The sequence below is a fragment of the Metopolophium dirhodum genome, chromosome 5, assembly GCF_019925205.1.
Source record: "Metopolophium dirhodum isolate CAU chromosome 5, ASM1992520v1, whole genome shotgun sequence".
NCBI lineage: Eukaryota > Metazoa > Arthropoda > Insecta > Hemiptera > Aphididae > Metopolophium > Metopolophium dirhodum.
In genome coordinates this window covers 29,072,114-29,085,080 of record NC_083564.1, presented here as the reverse complement: position 1 = coordinate 29,085,080, position 12,967 = coordinate 29,072,114, and the positions used below count along the sequence as shown (strand labels likewise).

The window sequence follows — 12,967 nt, the reverse complement described above, 5'->3', positions numbered from 1 at the left end:
AGCATACCAAATACGAGACCCGAACTCTGTATCATGACCGAGCTTAGCCACTACTACAACCACCCACTCCAAAGGACACAATTATATAATATATAGAAGCCCAGGACAAGAGCTCTTCAGACGGTTAGGGACATTCAGAGTCAGGTCGTAACACCACTCACAGTTTAAATTCTATCTTAAAGAGTCGTAACACCACTCTTTTACACCATATATTATAACATTGTAATTTTGTACTACGTTAATAAACATTCATCATGCCTAGTACATCCCGTATTTAATTTCTAAGTTGATGTATATATCGACGTCGGTTGGGACGTAACACTAATAAAATAATTAGATATTTTATTAAAATAATAAAAATATCCATTCCCGCCTGATGGTTCACGCATACGTTGGCCATCATCATAATTTATTTTTTATCTAACATATATTTTTTCTGTCCTCAGTTTAATATTGAAGAATGTGCTTTGGCTCTATAAATTCATTAGTTCTCAAATCGACTGTCCTAAACTACTAAGCCTAAAACCTTGAAACTTTCCTTCCGTTAATATTCGTATAACTCACACAATTTAACACTCCTACTAGTCTTACTTACCATCAAAACTACAGTTTTTTCGCTCCAATTAATATAATGCTGACCACAGTCAACTCGTTAAAACATTTTGATTCTCTTAATGACGACTAAACCAGGTTAAAAAGTCTAATCTAGGGTCTACTCTCATTTTAATTTCAATCATTATGTCAATTCTATATTAATGTTAGTTATTAAGTATGATAATGTGTTTACTGTATGTACTGTACTGGCTCAATAGGGCGTATATATTCAATAAAATATAAAATATAGACATTAGGGTGACATTTAACTAATTAAGTTATGAAGCTGTATTTAATCGAACCATAAAAAAGTCATTAAGTAAAAGAAGAAAAATAATATAATTATTTTCATTTGAATAGTTTTTCTACAAATATATTTCGTTATAACAATCATAATTATATTTAAATAAAACAAATATAATATTTTAACAAAATGCAATTATTCAACTCATGGACAGAGAACTTTCAAGCCAGGCACATTAAAATACAATACAAAACATATTTATTCATCCTGTTATTTTTAATTATTTATTCCATAGTTTCTCCAATAAACGTCAACTGAGTATTTATAACTTCATATCTAGGTTAAGCCGGGAGTCAGGAGGGAGCCGGGAGGGTATGTGTATGTCTATATGAAGGAGAGAGATGTAGAGAAAATTTAATTCCTTGGAACATAATCAGGATCATAGTAGATCGTGCTCAACTTTTCCTTAGCCATCTGCTCATCGATCCAGTTTCTGAACAATGCTACATCCACGTATACGCCGGGTGTCTTGGTGCCGCATCCGATTCCCGACGCCACGATTCCGGCTTGTTGGAACTGTTTAGGTCTATTCTCAATTGGACACATCAGAGGACTTCCACCGTCTCCCTATTCATATAATATAATTTATAATTATAAACAAAAGGTTATACACACAATTATATAATATTAGTCATTAGGCCAGGAAAATAAATCGCAAATAGACTTGGAAACATACCTAATATTTTGTGATATTTAAATATTAAATGGTGCATCATGTTACACGTTGTAAGAGGCATTATAGTAGCCAAATATAACAATGTGAGGTATGTGATTTTTAATTTACAGGACATTTGAAAAATGTTTAGAATATTTTACTCTAAAATAAGTTAATCTTTATTAACCTTTTTTTTTATTTTAGATACTAAAATACCAAATACATTATAATTATTATTATATATCTCAACAAACGTTTTTACCAAACTCGTAGGCTGTCTTATATGTGACTATAGCGGCAGATATTGTTATATAATATTATTATGTTATAAACTTACTTGACAAGTATCTTTGCCTATTTCCCCACCGGCACAGATGAAACTCTCCGGCAATATGTAATCCACACCCAACCTGGTCTCTCTTAACAGTTCCAAGCACGAACTAGGTGGAACGATCGGCAAATCTATTTTTTTCATAATTACTTGATTTACGCCTAATTCACCTATATAACGACGAATAGAAAAAAAAATGTTAACATAATATATGTATTATACGTATACAAAATATTATACCTATTTTTGAGGAGCTGAACGTTTCGCTAAAGGTGTACACATAGGGGTATTTATAAATGTCAAATGGGGGAGAAGAGCACAAACAAAAACATTGAATTATACTTATAATATTTTTTAATATCATTGCATATATTTATATACACTTAATCAATTAACACACTCCACGAAAAAAAAAGTATTTGATTTTAGGATAAATGCCTTTTTTTCTTCGCAGTTATTTTTCTTATATAATACCAGACATAGATGATGTATAAATTATATTAGTTAATATTTTCCAATTCTTACCGAATTCTTTTTTGCCCCAACCACTGGCGTAGCATCTATTAGAAAATACGTAATTCGGACTGGGCAAACAGATAGTTCCCACATTTTTACTGAGTGAGAACGGTTTAATGACAATGATCAGCGCCACGTCGTTCAATAATTCGTCAGGCTCGAAATCTGCATGATTAATTATTTTCAGAGCTTGGCCGTCTTGTGATGGTAACGGTTCGTTTTCCGTTTGTGTATCCCATTCACCAGCGCGAATTACTAGATCATTCGGGTTTTTGCTTTTGTGGAAAATAAAAAACATTATACTAACATTATTAGTTATAATCAATAATACAATAATGTAATATAGTATATGTGAAAACTGCTATCTTATGTTCCGCTATCCATTTTAAACGTACGCAAAATATACTAACTGAATTATGTGGTTGGATATTACTATAACTATAACGTGCATAAAATGATACGATTTATTATTATATACAGATAATAGATATACATCATTATATCAGGATATATTTATATTTTATTAAATTACGTAATTGTCATTTTTTAGAAAATAATTTTCCTGTCCTATTGGGTAACGAAATTGTTTGAATCCGTTTAAAATTGACAGTGTCTGAGAACGATACGAGTTTTAATTTTTAGGATCAATAATACCTATTATAACTGTAATAACTTATAACATTACAAACAGAACGCTGACTGAAGAAAGAAGTGTGAAAACGCGATTGAAAATTGTACACAATATTAATATTATTAATATAGTTATATTTATTATAAAATTAATCATTGGAATAATCAATTTCAAACAAATAACTCTCTAGAAAACATAATGTTTGGAATGTTCGTTAAAAATTATTTTGTAAAGAAACGTATTAAATATATTGAAATTTCGACGGAAACCATACCATTTTTGTTCATATACGTTTCGAAGGTACAAATCAGTTTAAAGAATGTATGCATTAACAATAACTTATGCCATTGTCAGTATGCGTTCGACTGCCAATGGCCACGTAATTTAAGAGTAATAGTTTAAGCAATACTTTAAATCTATATTTTTATACCTAAAACAAACCTAATGTCCACAGTTTAAAATTCGTAAAGTAGCAATGGTTCTTTGACCAGGATATAAGAAATCGGGGAAATTTGAGTATGGCAGTCTAAATTGAAAATTCGTACTTATAACACATGGTATCACATTAAAAACCTGTTTAAAAGAAGTGAGTGCGTGTAAATACTCACACAACTTAGACATACCATTAGGGCATGAAATGCTTTTTGAAAAAAGAAAAATTGTGGTAAGTCGCGTTCATTATTTTAAATCAACGTCTTCCTTAATACATTTTTGGGGTTTTTTTTTTGTACATACTACATTAGACTAGTTATATAAAGAAATCGTATTAAACCTAAGTAAAAATCGTATAGAGAAAGACAATTAGGTATTTGGTTAGGGAAGGGACATGCCCGAGTTAGATACCTTGAAATCCCGTAGAGGCCAATTAAAAGCCCAGCTAACAAGATTTGTAAAACATCTGGAAAATGTTGACAACAATAAATTAAGAAATCAATCTAACCGAGTTGAAGTGCCGCCGAGGATGTCGGACAAGAATTTGAACAAGTACAAAGTGCAATCGAATTGTTACAGAACGATAAAGAAAATGAAGTAGCAACGAATTACCACGTGGATTTTGAAGAAACATATTTTAAAGCCCCGTTTCAATTTGGTGTACGAAAAAAGAACGACCAAATTCAAAGTCAAAGTAACATCGACGTTATGGTTTGTAATGAAGCAGGCAACGTTGCTGTTCCGGTCGCACAGGTGACAACGAGTAATGGTAGTGGATTCTGTTTTAATAACTCTAATGCACCAATGCAACTAGCAGCAATATTATTAAATAATATTATTCTATTACTATTATTATATAATTCTATCGTCAATATTGCCTTTAACTATCATTCAAGCGCATAAAAAAAAAGTAATAGTTTAAGTAATGCTCTAAAACTATATTTTATATTTAAAACAAGCCCACAGTAAAGTAACAATAATATATTATTTGCAAGTTTCAGTAGAACTTTTTAAATACATTAAAAAATAATAATAAGTTAAAATATTACCCGTTCACGCAATGGAATGCAGTCAACACGACTCTTGGGTGAATCAATGAACCACCGCAGATGTAAGTTTTAGATTGGTTAGCTTCTAATTTAAGAATTGCCATCATCCAGGGAAACTCGCCAAATTGTGCTTCGTTGTGGGATTCTCCAGTTATTGTGTTTTTTACGCCAAGAGGGTTCCAATGGCCACATATCGTACGATGTTCAGGGTCAGGTATTTCTGTAGGTTTTGTTGATTTTATTGGATCGTAGCAACACACATCAACGGAGTTGGGACACCGATCTTTGTTAATCCTGTAGATTAAATACAATAAAGTTAATTTATGCCTAACAGAATGAAGAATGCACTCAGAGAATACATAAATATATTCAGTTGCCTGTTTTCTTACTAGAAAAATCATAATATAAACATTATTTTGGTGAACATTTCAAGTGTCTAAAGTTATTAGCTTTTGAGTTACACCCATAAAATAAAATCAATTCTTACAAAAATTAGTTCTGTGTAAAATTTACCATTTTTTTTTAAAATTTTTTATTGTTTTTCTCGAGGAATTATAAAACCACTGGGAATTTTCCATATTGACCTTCTGAGAGAACCAACTATATTCATTTTTTTATCAGAAAATAATTTTCTGATGCCAAAATCTTTTTTAAAGCTTTTTGACCTCCTCCAATGTTGATGTCAGAAAAAAAACACACACCATTGTAAATAAAATATTTAAATATAATTCACTATGCTCAAAAGCTAAAAGTTTTAAAACTAGTTTCGCGTAGTACTTTTACCCTTTCCGATACCAAGAAGATCCACTTTTCTATCGGTAAAATATTGAAGTAGAAGGTTCTGCATATTTTACTATAAAAAGTGAATTTCATATTTCAAACCCCTCGAAAAAAAATTATAACGATTTTTCCCACTTTTACTGTGTAAATTATTATGTGCAAAGCTTTAAAAAAATTTCAAATAACACTAAAGCTACATATACCGGCTCAAACTACTAAATCGCCGAATTCTAAAAATAATTTTATTACATCACAATCTTGAAATACATTGGAAAAAAGGTGGATAAGTGGATGTCGCTCTGCTGTACAGTAGGTTACAAGTGGGTCACTGTAATGGATGGTGTTAAATTTGAATTCAATGAAATAATATCATTGTATAAGAAAAACGATTCTGAACGAAAACGGTCAGTCAGCCTATGATATTACCAAGTATATTTGATGATATTATTGTGAATAAAGTAATTTATATATAACCAATTTACGTGGAGCCTTGTTTTAAATTTTCAATCCTTAGCCATAAAAGTTAAACATTTTATACATTTTTAACCACAAAATAATTAATATATTATAAATTTGATAAATGTTGTCAAAATTGGAACTTTAAATGCTTATAAAAAAAAATTGTGCCTATGTATTTTTAATATTTTTTAACTAATATTAGAATGATATATCAGGAGCCTTATATTAAATTTTCACGCTTTTTACCAAGCAAATAAAATTTTATTGATATTTATAGAAAAAAAAACTAAAAAAATTGAAAACTAACAACGTCCGTAAACAGCTCAAAAAGAGTCAAAATATTTTCAAAATTTTATAGTGTATAGAAAATGCTAAAATAAACATTCAATGAAATTTTCAACTATCTACAGTCATTCGTTTTTTAATTACAATAAAATAAGAAAATTGTTACATGAGAAATCGAGTGAATATCAAATGTTGTAAAAATATAAATTTCAGACGCTCATAAAAATTTTATTTAAGTTTCTTGTAGACATTTTTTTTTGATAAAGGTAGACAAACTTATGAGTAATCTTATATTACATTTTCAAATCTTAGATTTAAATAGAAAAATTTTTATGAATTCTCAATTCAAAATAATTTGCTATTTTTCGTGATTTTTCCGTATTTTGTCAAAATTTGAACTTTAAATGCTTATAAATAAAAACTGTGACTAAGGATTTTTAATTTTTTTCATCTGCCTTTGAAACAATAACCTAGGCGCCTTCTATTAAATTTTCAAGCTTTTTTACTCAACAGATAAAATTTTATTGATATTTATTGAAAAAAAAAACTAAAAAAATTGAAAACTGACAATGGCCGTAAACAGCTCAAAAAGAGTCAAAATATTTTGTAAATTTTATGGTGTATAGAAAATGCTAATGTAAACATTCAGTCAAAATTTCATGTCCCTACGGTCATTTGTTTTAGAGTTACACCAAAAACCAAAATCTATTTTCTCGAAAACTGATTTTGCGTAAAAATTCCCGTTTTTCCTTAATTTTTCTTTTGTTTTTCACGTCGCTTGTGAAAACTACTGAGAAATTTTTTCTTTTTGACCCCCCATAGTACCAACTATATTCACTTTCCTATCAGAAAAGTTACTATTGAAGAAAATCCAAGCACTTTTACTGTCCTTAAAAGTGATGACAGACACAAAAAAAAAAAAAAATAAACATATATTATCATGTCCATATGTTTCTACTGTACGGTCGTATTTATGATGTAGGCTCTTTTTGATAAGTGTTCAGAAATGCGTATTGCGTTTTAAATAATGTGCCTTAAATAATAATGGCCATCTGGTTACTATTTCTTAACTTGTTCAGGTGAGACTGTAGGACCTATTGAAATGCAGTTCGAAGATCGCCTCGCCGGCTCGCCCTCTCGTTGTCTTCCCACAGCGTTATTTATATGTTAATATTTAACTATACTTTCATGTTATCTAATATACGTAAAGATGAAACGGATTATAATAAGAGAATTGTATATTATGATCCGTTACAGTAGATACAATATTTCCATATTGAATTTTAAGCCACAAGATGTCGTTTTTTCTGTATTTAACCTTTATACAAAAATATTCAGAACTATATCATTAACAATATATAACATTAAAACCTCATTTTTGATATTTTGGTAGTTACTGCTTTTTCCAACCACCAGACAGGACTTTAGTTAGGTATTAGAATATTCTATCATTCTAGTCCTATAAATATAAAAATTATAGCGATAGGACATACCTAATGTCTATAATTGTTGGTTTGCGAGCTACAATAATTGTCTTGTTTTTGCATAAATTGTGTGATACACATGTACACCGATCTGATGGGGGTGGTGAATGTGAAGGTGAAAGAAACAATGACCAAATTATCTTATCGAGATTATTCCTTTTCACATCATTTTCTGAAGTAGCTTTTGATTTTGTTTAGGTGTATAAAACATTTTCCAAATCTTCTTGAGGCTTTTCTAATATCATTGATTCATTGCAACACACGTCCAATATATTAGAGCACATTAAATCTCCTCCATACCTGTAGATTAAATGCTTAGTTGCTCATTTATGTCTAACAGAATCATGAATGCACTCAGAGAATACATAAATATAATAAGTTGCCTGTTTGTATACAAGATAAACACTCATTTAAATGTTTGTTGACAACTTCAAGCATCAAATGTTATTAGCTTTTGAGTTACTCCAAAAAATTAAAACAATTTTTTTAAAAATGGGTTGGAGTAAAAACTAGAAAGTACCGGTTTTTGTTTTTTCCTCCTCTTTTTTGACTAATTGATATTTTAAATTGTTATCTCCCGATTGCACCAACTATATTCTTTATTTAATCATAAAATATGCTAATGTCAAAAATCGGAGCTTTTTTACCCCAAATGTCGACGACAGAAATAAAAACCCTCATCATAGTAAATACAATACATTCATTCGCTACGCTCATACTCTACAAGTTACAAATGCATACAAATGGTATGAACAATTGGAGAATATTAAACATCAAAATGTGATGATATTTGAAATCACGCCACAGGGCAAACATAAAAAAATCTATGTCATTCTAGTCCTATAGGTGAATATACAATTATTTACCACTTGTATCAATCCTTGTATCAATCCTCAAAATAAATTAACTTACATCATTGTAAAATCAACAACCTATAATCTAAAATAACACATCAAAATGGTTTCTTCTGAACCTACAATTTGATATGTTATGAATTAAATATGAAGATTACTTGCGTACTAGGATACTAGCCTTGTCATTACAAAAATGGTATGAACGTTTGCAGTCTCTTTAACATAAAATTGTGTTGACATGTGAAATCACACCACAGACCAAAGTTAAAATATTCTATGTGATTCTAATCCAATAAATATAAAATTATAGTTAAAACTTATAAGACATACGTACCTTTTGTCTATTAATCCTTTACCACTTGTAACAATCGCTTCGTTTCCGCACAAATAGTATGGTACACATTTACAGGTATCCGATGACAGTGTTGGAGGCTTAGGTGTAGAAATCATTTCCCAAATCATCTTATCAATAATCTTATCCTTTTCTTGAGGCTTTTTATATATCATTGATTCATTGCAGCACACGTCCAAGATATTAGAGCACTTAAAATCTCCTCCAAACCTGTAGATTAAATGCATAAATGCTCATGCCTATAACACATAACTTTCGCACGTAGGTATACATGCAACACTGACACACCTCAGAACGTTTTTTTTTTTTTTTTTTACAATATTGTAGTTATGTTTTTGATTGCGAATTATATACTTTATCTGATTACAAATGGTATGAACATTTGCAGTCTCTTTAACGTAAAATTGTGTTGACATGTGAAATCACACCACAGACCAAACTTAGAATATTCTATGTGATTCTAATCGAATAAATATAAAATTATAGTAATGGATTATAAGACATGCGTACCATTCGTCTATTAATCGTTTACCGCTTGTAACAATCGTTCCGTTTACGCACAAATAGTATGGGACACATTTACAAGTATCCGATGGCATTGATTGAGGTATAGGCGTAGACATCTCTCCCAAAATTGTCTTATCGATATCTTGCGTTGTCAAATCCATATCTTTAGACGCTTTTGATTGCATTGATTCATAGCAACACATTACAAGCAAACCATCGCACTTTAATCCTCCAGACCTAAAGATTAAATGCAAAGATGCTCATTAATTCTCAACAGAACGAATAATGCACTCAGAGAATACATAAATATATAAATTTACCAATTTTTATACAAGAAAAACCCTAGTAAAAATATTTGGTGAAAATGTCAAGTGTTTAAAACTATTGGTTTTTGAGTCACAACAAAAAATTGAAGTACATTTTTCAACAATTAGGTTTTCATATAAAGTAGGTACCTACCATTTTATTCACTTTTTTTCCCCAACACTTTCTATTCAACAATTTTCAATTTTGATCTCCTAAAATCACTATCTACATTCACTTTTTTATCGGAAATGATGCTGATGCATTTTTTACTATAAAATCGAATTCCAAATCATAAAACTCCTCAAAATAAATTAACTTACATCATTGTAAAATCAACAACCTATAATTTAAAATAACACATCAAAATGGTTTCTTCTGAACCTACAATTTGATATGTTATGAATTAAATGTGAATTCGATACCGACTAATTAAGTAGTTCAATATAGGCAATACAATATGAAGATAACTTGCGTACTAGGCTACTAGCCTTGTAGTTGCAATGTGTTTTGAAATAACATTATAATTTCATGTATATCATAATAATATTATCTTATATTATAATATTTATATTTGTGATCGTGCATGCCTATAACACATAACTTTCGCACGTAGGTATACATGCAACACTGACACACCTCAGAACGTTTTTTTTTTTTTTTTTACAATATTGTAGTTATGTTTTTGATTGCGAATTATATACTTTATCTGATTACAAATGGTATGAACATTTGCAGTCTCTTTAACGTAAAATTGTGTTGACATGTGAAATCACACCACAGACCAAACTTAGAATATTCTATGTGATTCTAATCGAATAAATATAAAATTATAGTAATGGATTATAAGACATGCGTACCATTCGTCTATTAATCGTTTACCGCTTGTAACAATCGTTCCGTTTACGCACAAATAGTATGGGACACATTTACAAGTATCCGATGGCATTGATTGAGGTATAGGCGTAGACATCTCTCCCAAAATTGTCTTATCGATATCTTGCGTTGTCAAATCCATATCTTTAGACGCTTTTGATTGCATTGATTCATAGCAACACATTACAAGCAAACCATCGCACTTTAATCCTCCAGACCTAAAGATTAAATGCAAAGATGCTCATTAATTCTCAACAGAACGAATAATGCACTCAGAGAATACATAAATATATAAATTTACCAATTTTTATACAAGAAAAACCCTAGTAAAAATATTTGGTGAAAATGTCAAGTGTTTAAAACTATTGGTTTTTGAGTTACAACAAAAAATTGAAGTACATTTTTCAACAATTAGGTTTTCATATAAAGTAGGTACCTACCATTTTATTCACTTTTTTTCCCCAACACTTTCTATTCAACAATTTTCAATTTTGATCTCCTAAAATCACTATCTACATTCACTTTTTTATCGGAAATGATGCTGATGCATTTTTTACTATAAAATCGAATTCCAAATCATAAAACTCCTCAAAATAAATTAACTTACATCATTGTAAAATCAACAACCTATAATTTAAAATAACACATCAAAATGGTTTCTTCTGAACCTACAATTTGATATGTTATGAATTAAATGTGAATTCGATACCGACTAATTAAGTAGTTCAATATAGGCAATACAATATGAAGATAACTTGCGTACTAGGCTACTAGCCTTGTAGTTGCAATGTGTTTTGAAATAACATTATAATTTCATGTATATCATAATAATATTATCTTATATTATAATATTTATATTTGTGATCGTGCATGCCTATAACACATAACTTTCGCACGTAGGTATACATGCAACACTGACACACCTCAGAACGTTTTTTTTTTTTTTTTTTACAATATTGTAGTTATGTTTTTGATTGCGAATTATATACTTTATCTGATTACAAATGGTATGAACATTTGCAGTCTCTTTAACGTAAAATTGTGTTGACATGTGAAATCACACCACAGACCAAACTTAGAATATTCTATGTGATTCTAATCGAATAAATATAAAATTATAGTAATGGATTATAAGACATACGTACCATTCGTCTATTAATCGTTTACCGCTTGTAACAATCGTTCCGTTTACGCACAAATAGTATGGGACACATTTACAAGTATCCGATGGCATTGATTGAGGTATAGGCGTAGACATCTCTCCCAAAATTGTCTTATCGATATCTTGCGTTGTCAAATCCATATCTTTAGACGCTTTTGATTGCATTGATTCATAGCAACACATTACAAGCAAACCATCGCACTTTAATCCTCCAGACCTAAAGATTAAATGCAAAGATGCTCATTAATTCTCAACAGAACGAATAATGCACTCAGAGAATACATAAATATATAAATTTACCAATTTTTATACAAGAAAAACCCTAGTAAAAATATTTGGTGAAAATGTCAAGTGTTTAAAACTATTGGTTTTTGAGTTACAACAAAAAATTGAAGTACATTTTTCAACAATTAGGTTTTCATATAAAGTAGGTACCTACCATTTTATTCACTTTTTTTCCCCAACACTTTCTATTCAACAATTTTCAATTTTGATCTCCTAAAATCACTATCTACATTCACTTTTTTATCGGAAATGATGCTGATGCATTTTTTACTATAAAATCGAATTCCAAATCATAAAACTCCTCAAAATAAATTAACTTACATCATTGTAAAATCAACAACCTATAATTTAAAATAACACATCAAAATGGTTTCTTCTGAACCTACAATTTGATATGTTATGAATTAAATGTGAATTCGATACCGACTAATTAAGTAGTTCAATATAGGCAATACAATATGAAGATAACTTGCGTACTAGGCTACTAGCCTTGTAGTTGCAATGTGTTTTGAAATAACATTATAATTTCATGTATATCATAATAATATTATCTTATATTATAATATTTATATTTGTGATCGTGCATGCCTATAACACATAACTTTCGCACGTAGGTATACATGCAACACTGACACACCTCAGAACGTTTTTTTTTTTTTTTTTACAATATTGTAGTTATGTTTTTGATTGCGAATTATATACTTTATCTGATTACAAATGGTATGAACATTTGCAGTCTCTTTAACGTAAAATTGTGTTGACATGTGAAATCACACCACAGACCAAACTTAGAATATTCTATGTGATTCTAATCGAATAAATATAAAATTATAGTAATGGATTATAAGACATACGTACCATTCGTCTATTAATCGTTTACCGCTTGTAACAATCGTTCCGTTTACGCACAAATAGTATGGGACACATTTACAAGTATCCGATGGCATTGATTGAGGTATAGGCGTAGACATCTCTCCCAAAATTGTCTTATCGATATCTTGCGTTGTCAAATCCATATCTTTAGACGCTTTTGATTGCATTGATTCATAGCAACACATTACAAGCAAACCATCGCACTTTAATCCTCCAGACCTAAAGATTAAATGCA

General features: G+C 29.9%; 1 protein-coding gene across 2 annotated transcripts in view; it reads right to left on the bottom strand.

Moving 5' to 3' along the window:
* Positions 1-914: 914 nt before the first annotated feature.
* LOC132945080 (uncharacterized) overlaps positions 915-12,967 on the bottom strand; it is a 33,581-nt gene continuing 21,528 nt past the window's right edge. The window contains exons 8-16 of one of the 2 annotated variants that reach the window (XM_061014701.1): positions 12,718-12,951; positions 11,558-11,791; positions 10,397-10,630; positions 9,237-9,470; positions 8,709-8,936; positions 4,513-4,806; positions 2,410-2,675; positions 1,891-2,054; positions 915-1,465 (exon numbers count right to left, since the gene is read on the bottom strand). In XM_061014701.1, coding sequence (XP_060870684.1) covers positions 1,253-1,465; positions 1,891-2,054; positions 2,410-2,675; positions 4,513-4,806; positions 8,709-8,936; positions 9,237-9,470; positions 10,397-10,630; positions 11,558-11,791; positions 12,718-12,951 — 2,101 coding nt within the window. In that variant the 3' untranslated portion in view covers positions 915-1,252. The remainder of the gene's footprint in view (positions 1,466-1,890; positions 2,055-2,409; positions 2,676-4,512; positions 4,807-8,708; positions 8,937-9,236; positions 9,471-10,396; positions 10,631-11,557; positions 11,792-12,717; positions 12,952-12,967) is intronic. The other variant, XM_061014702.1, reaches the window with a different exon arrangement.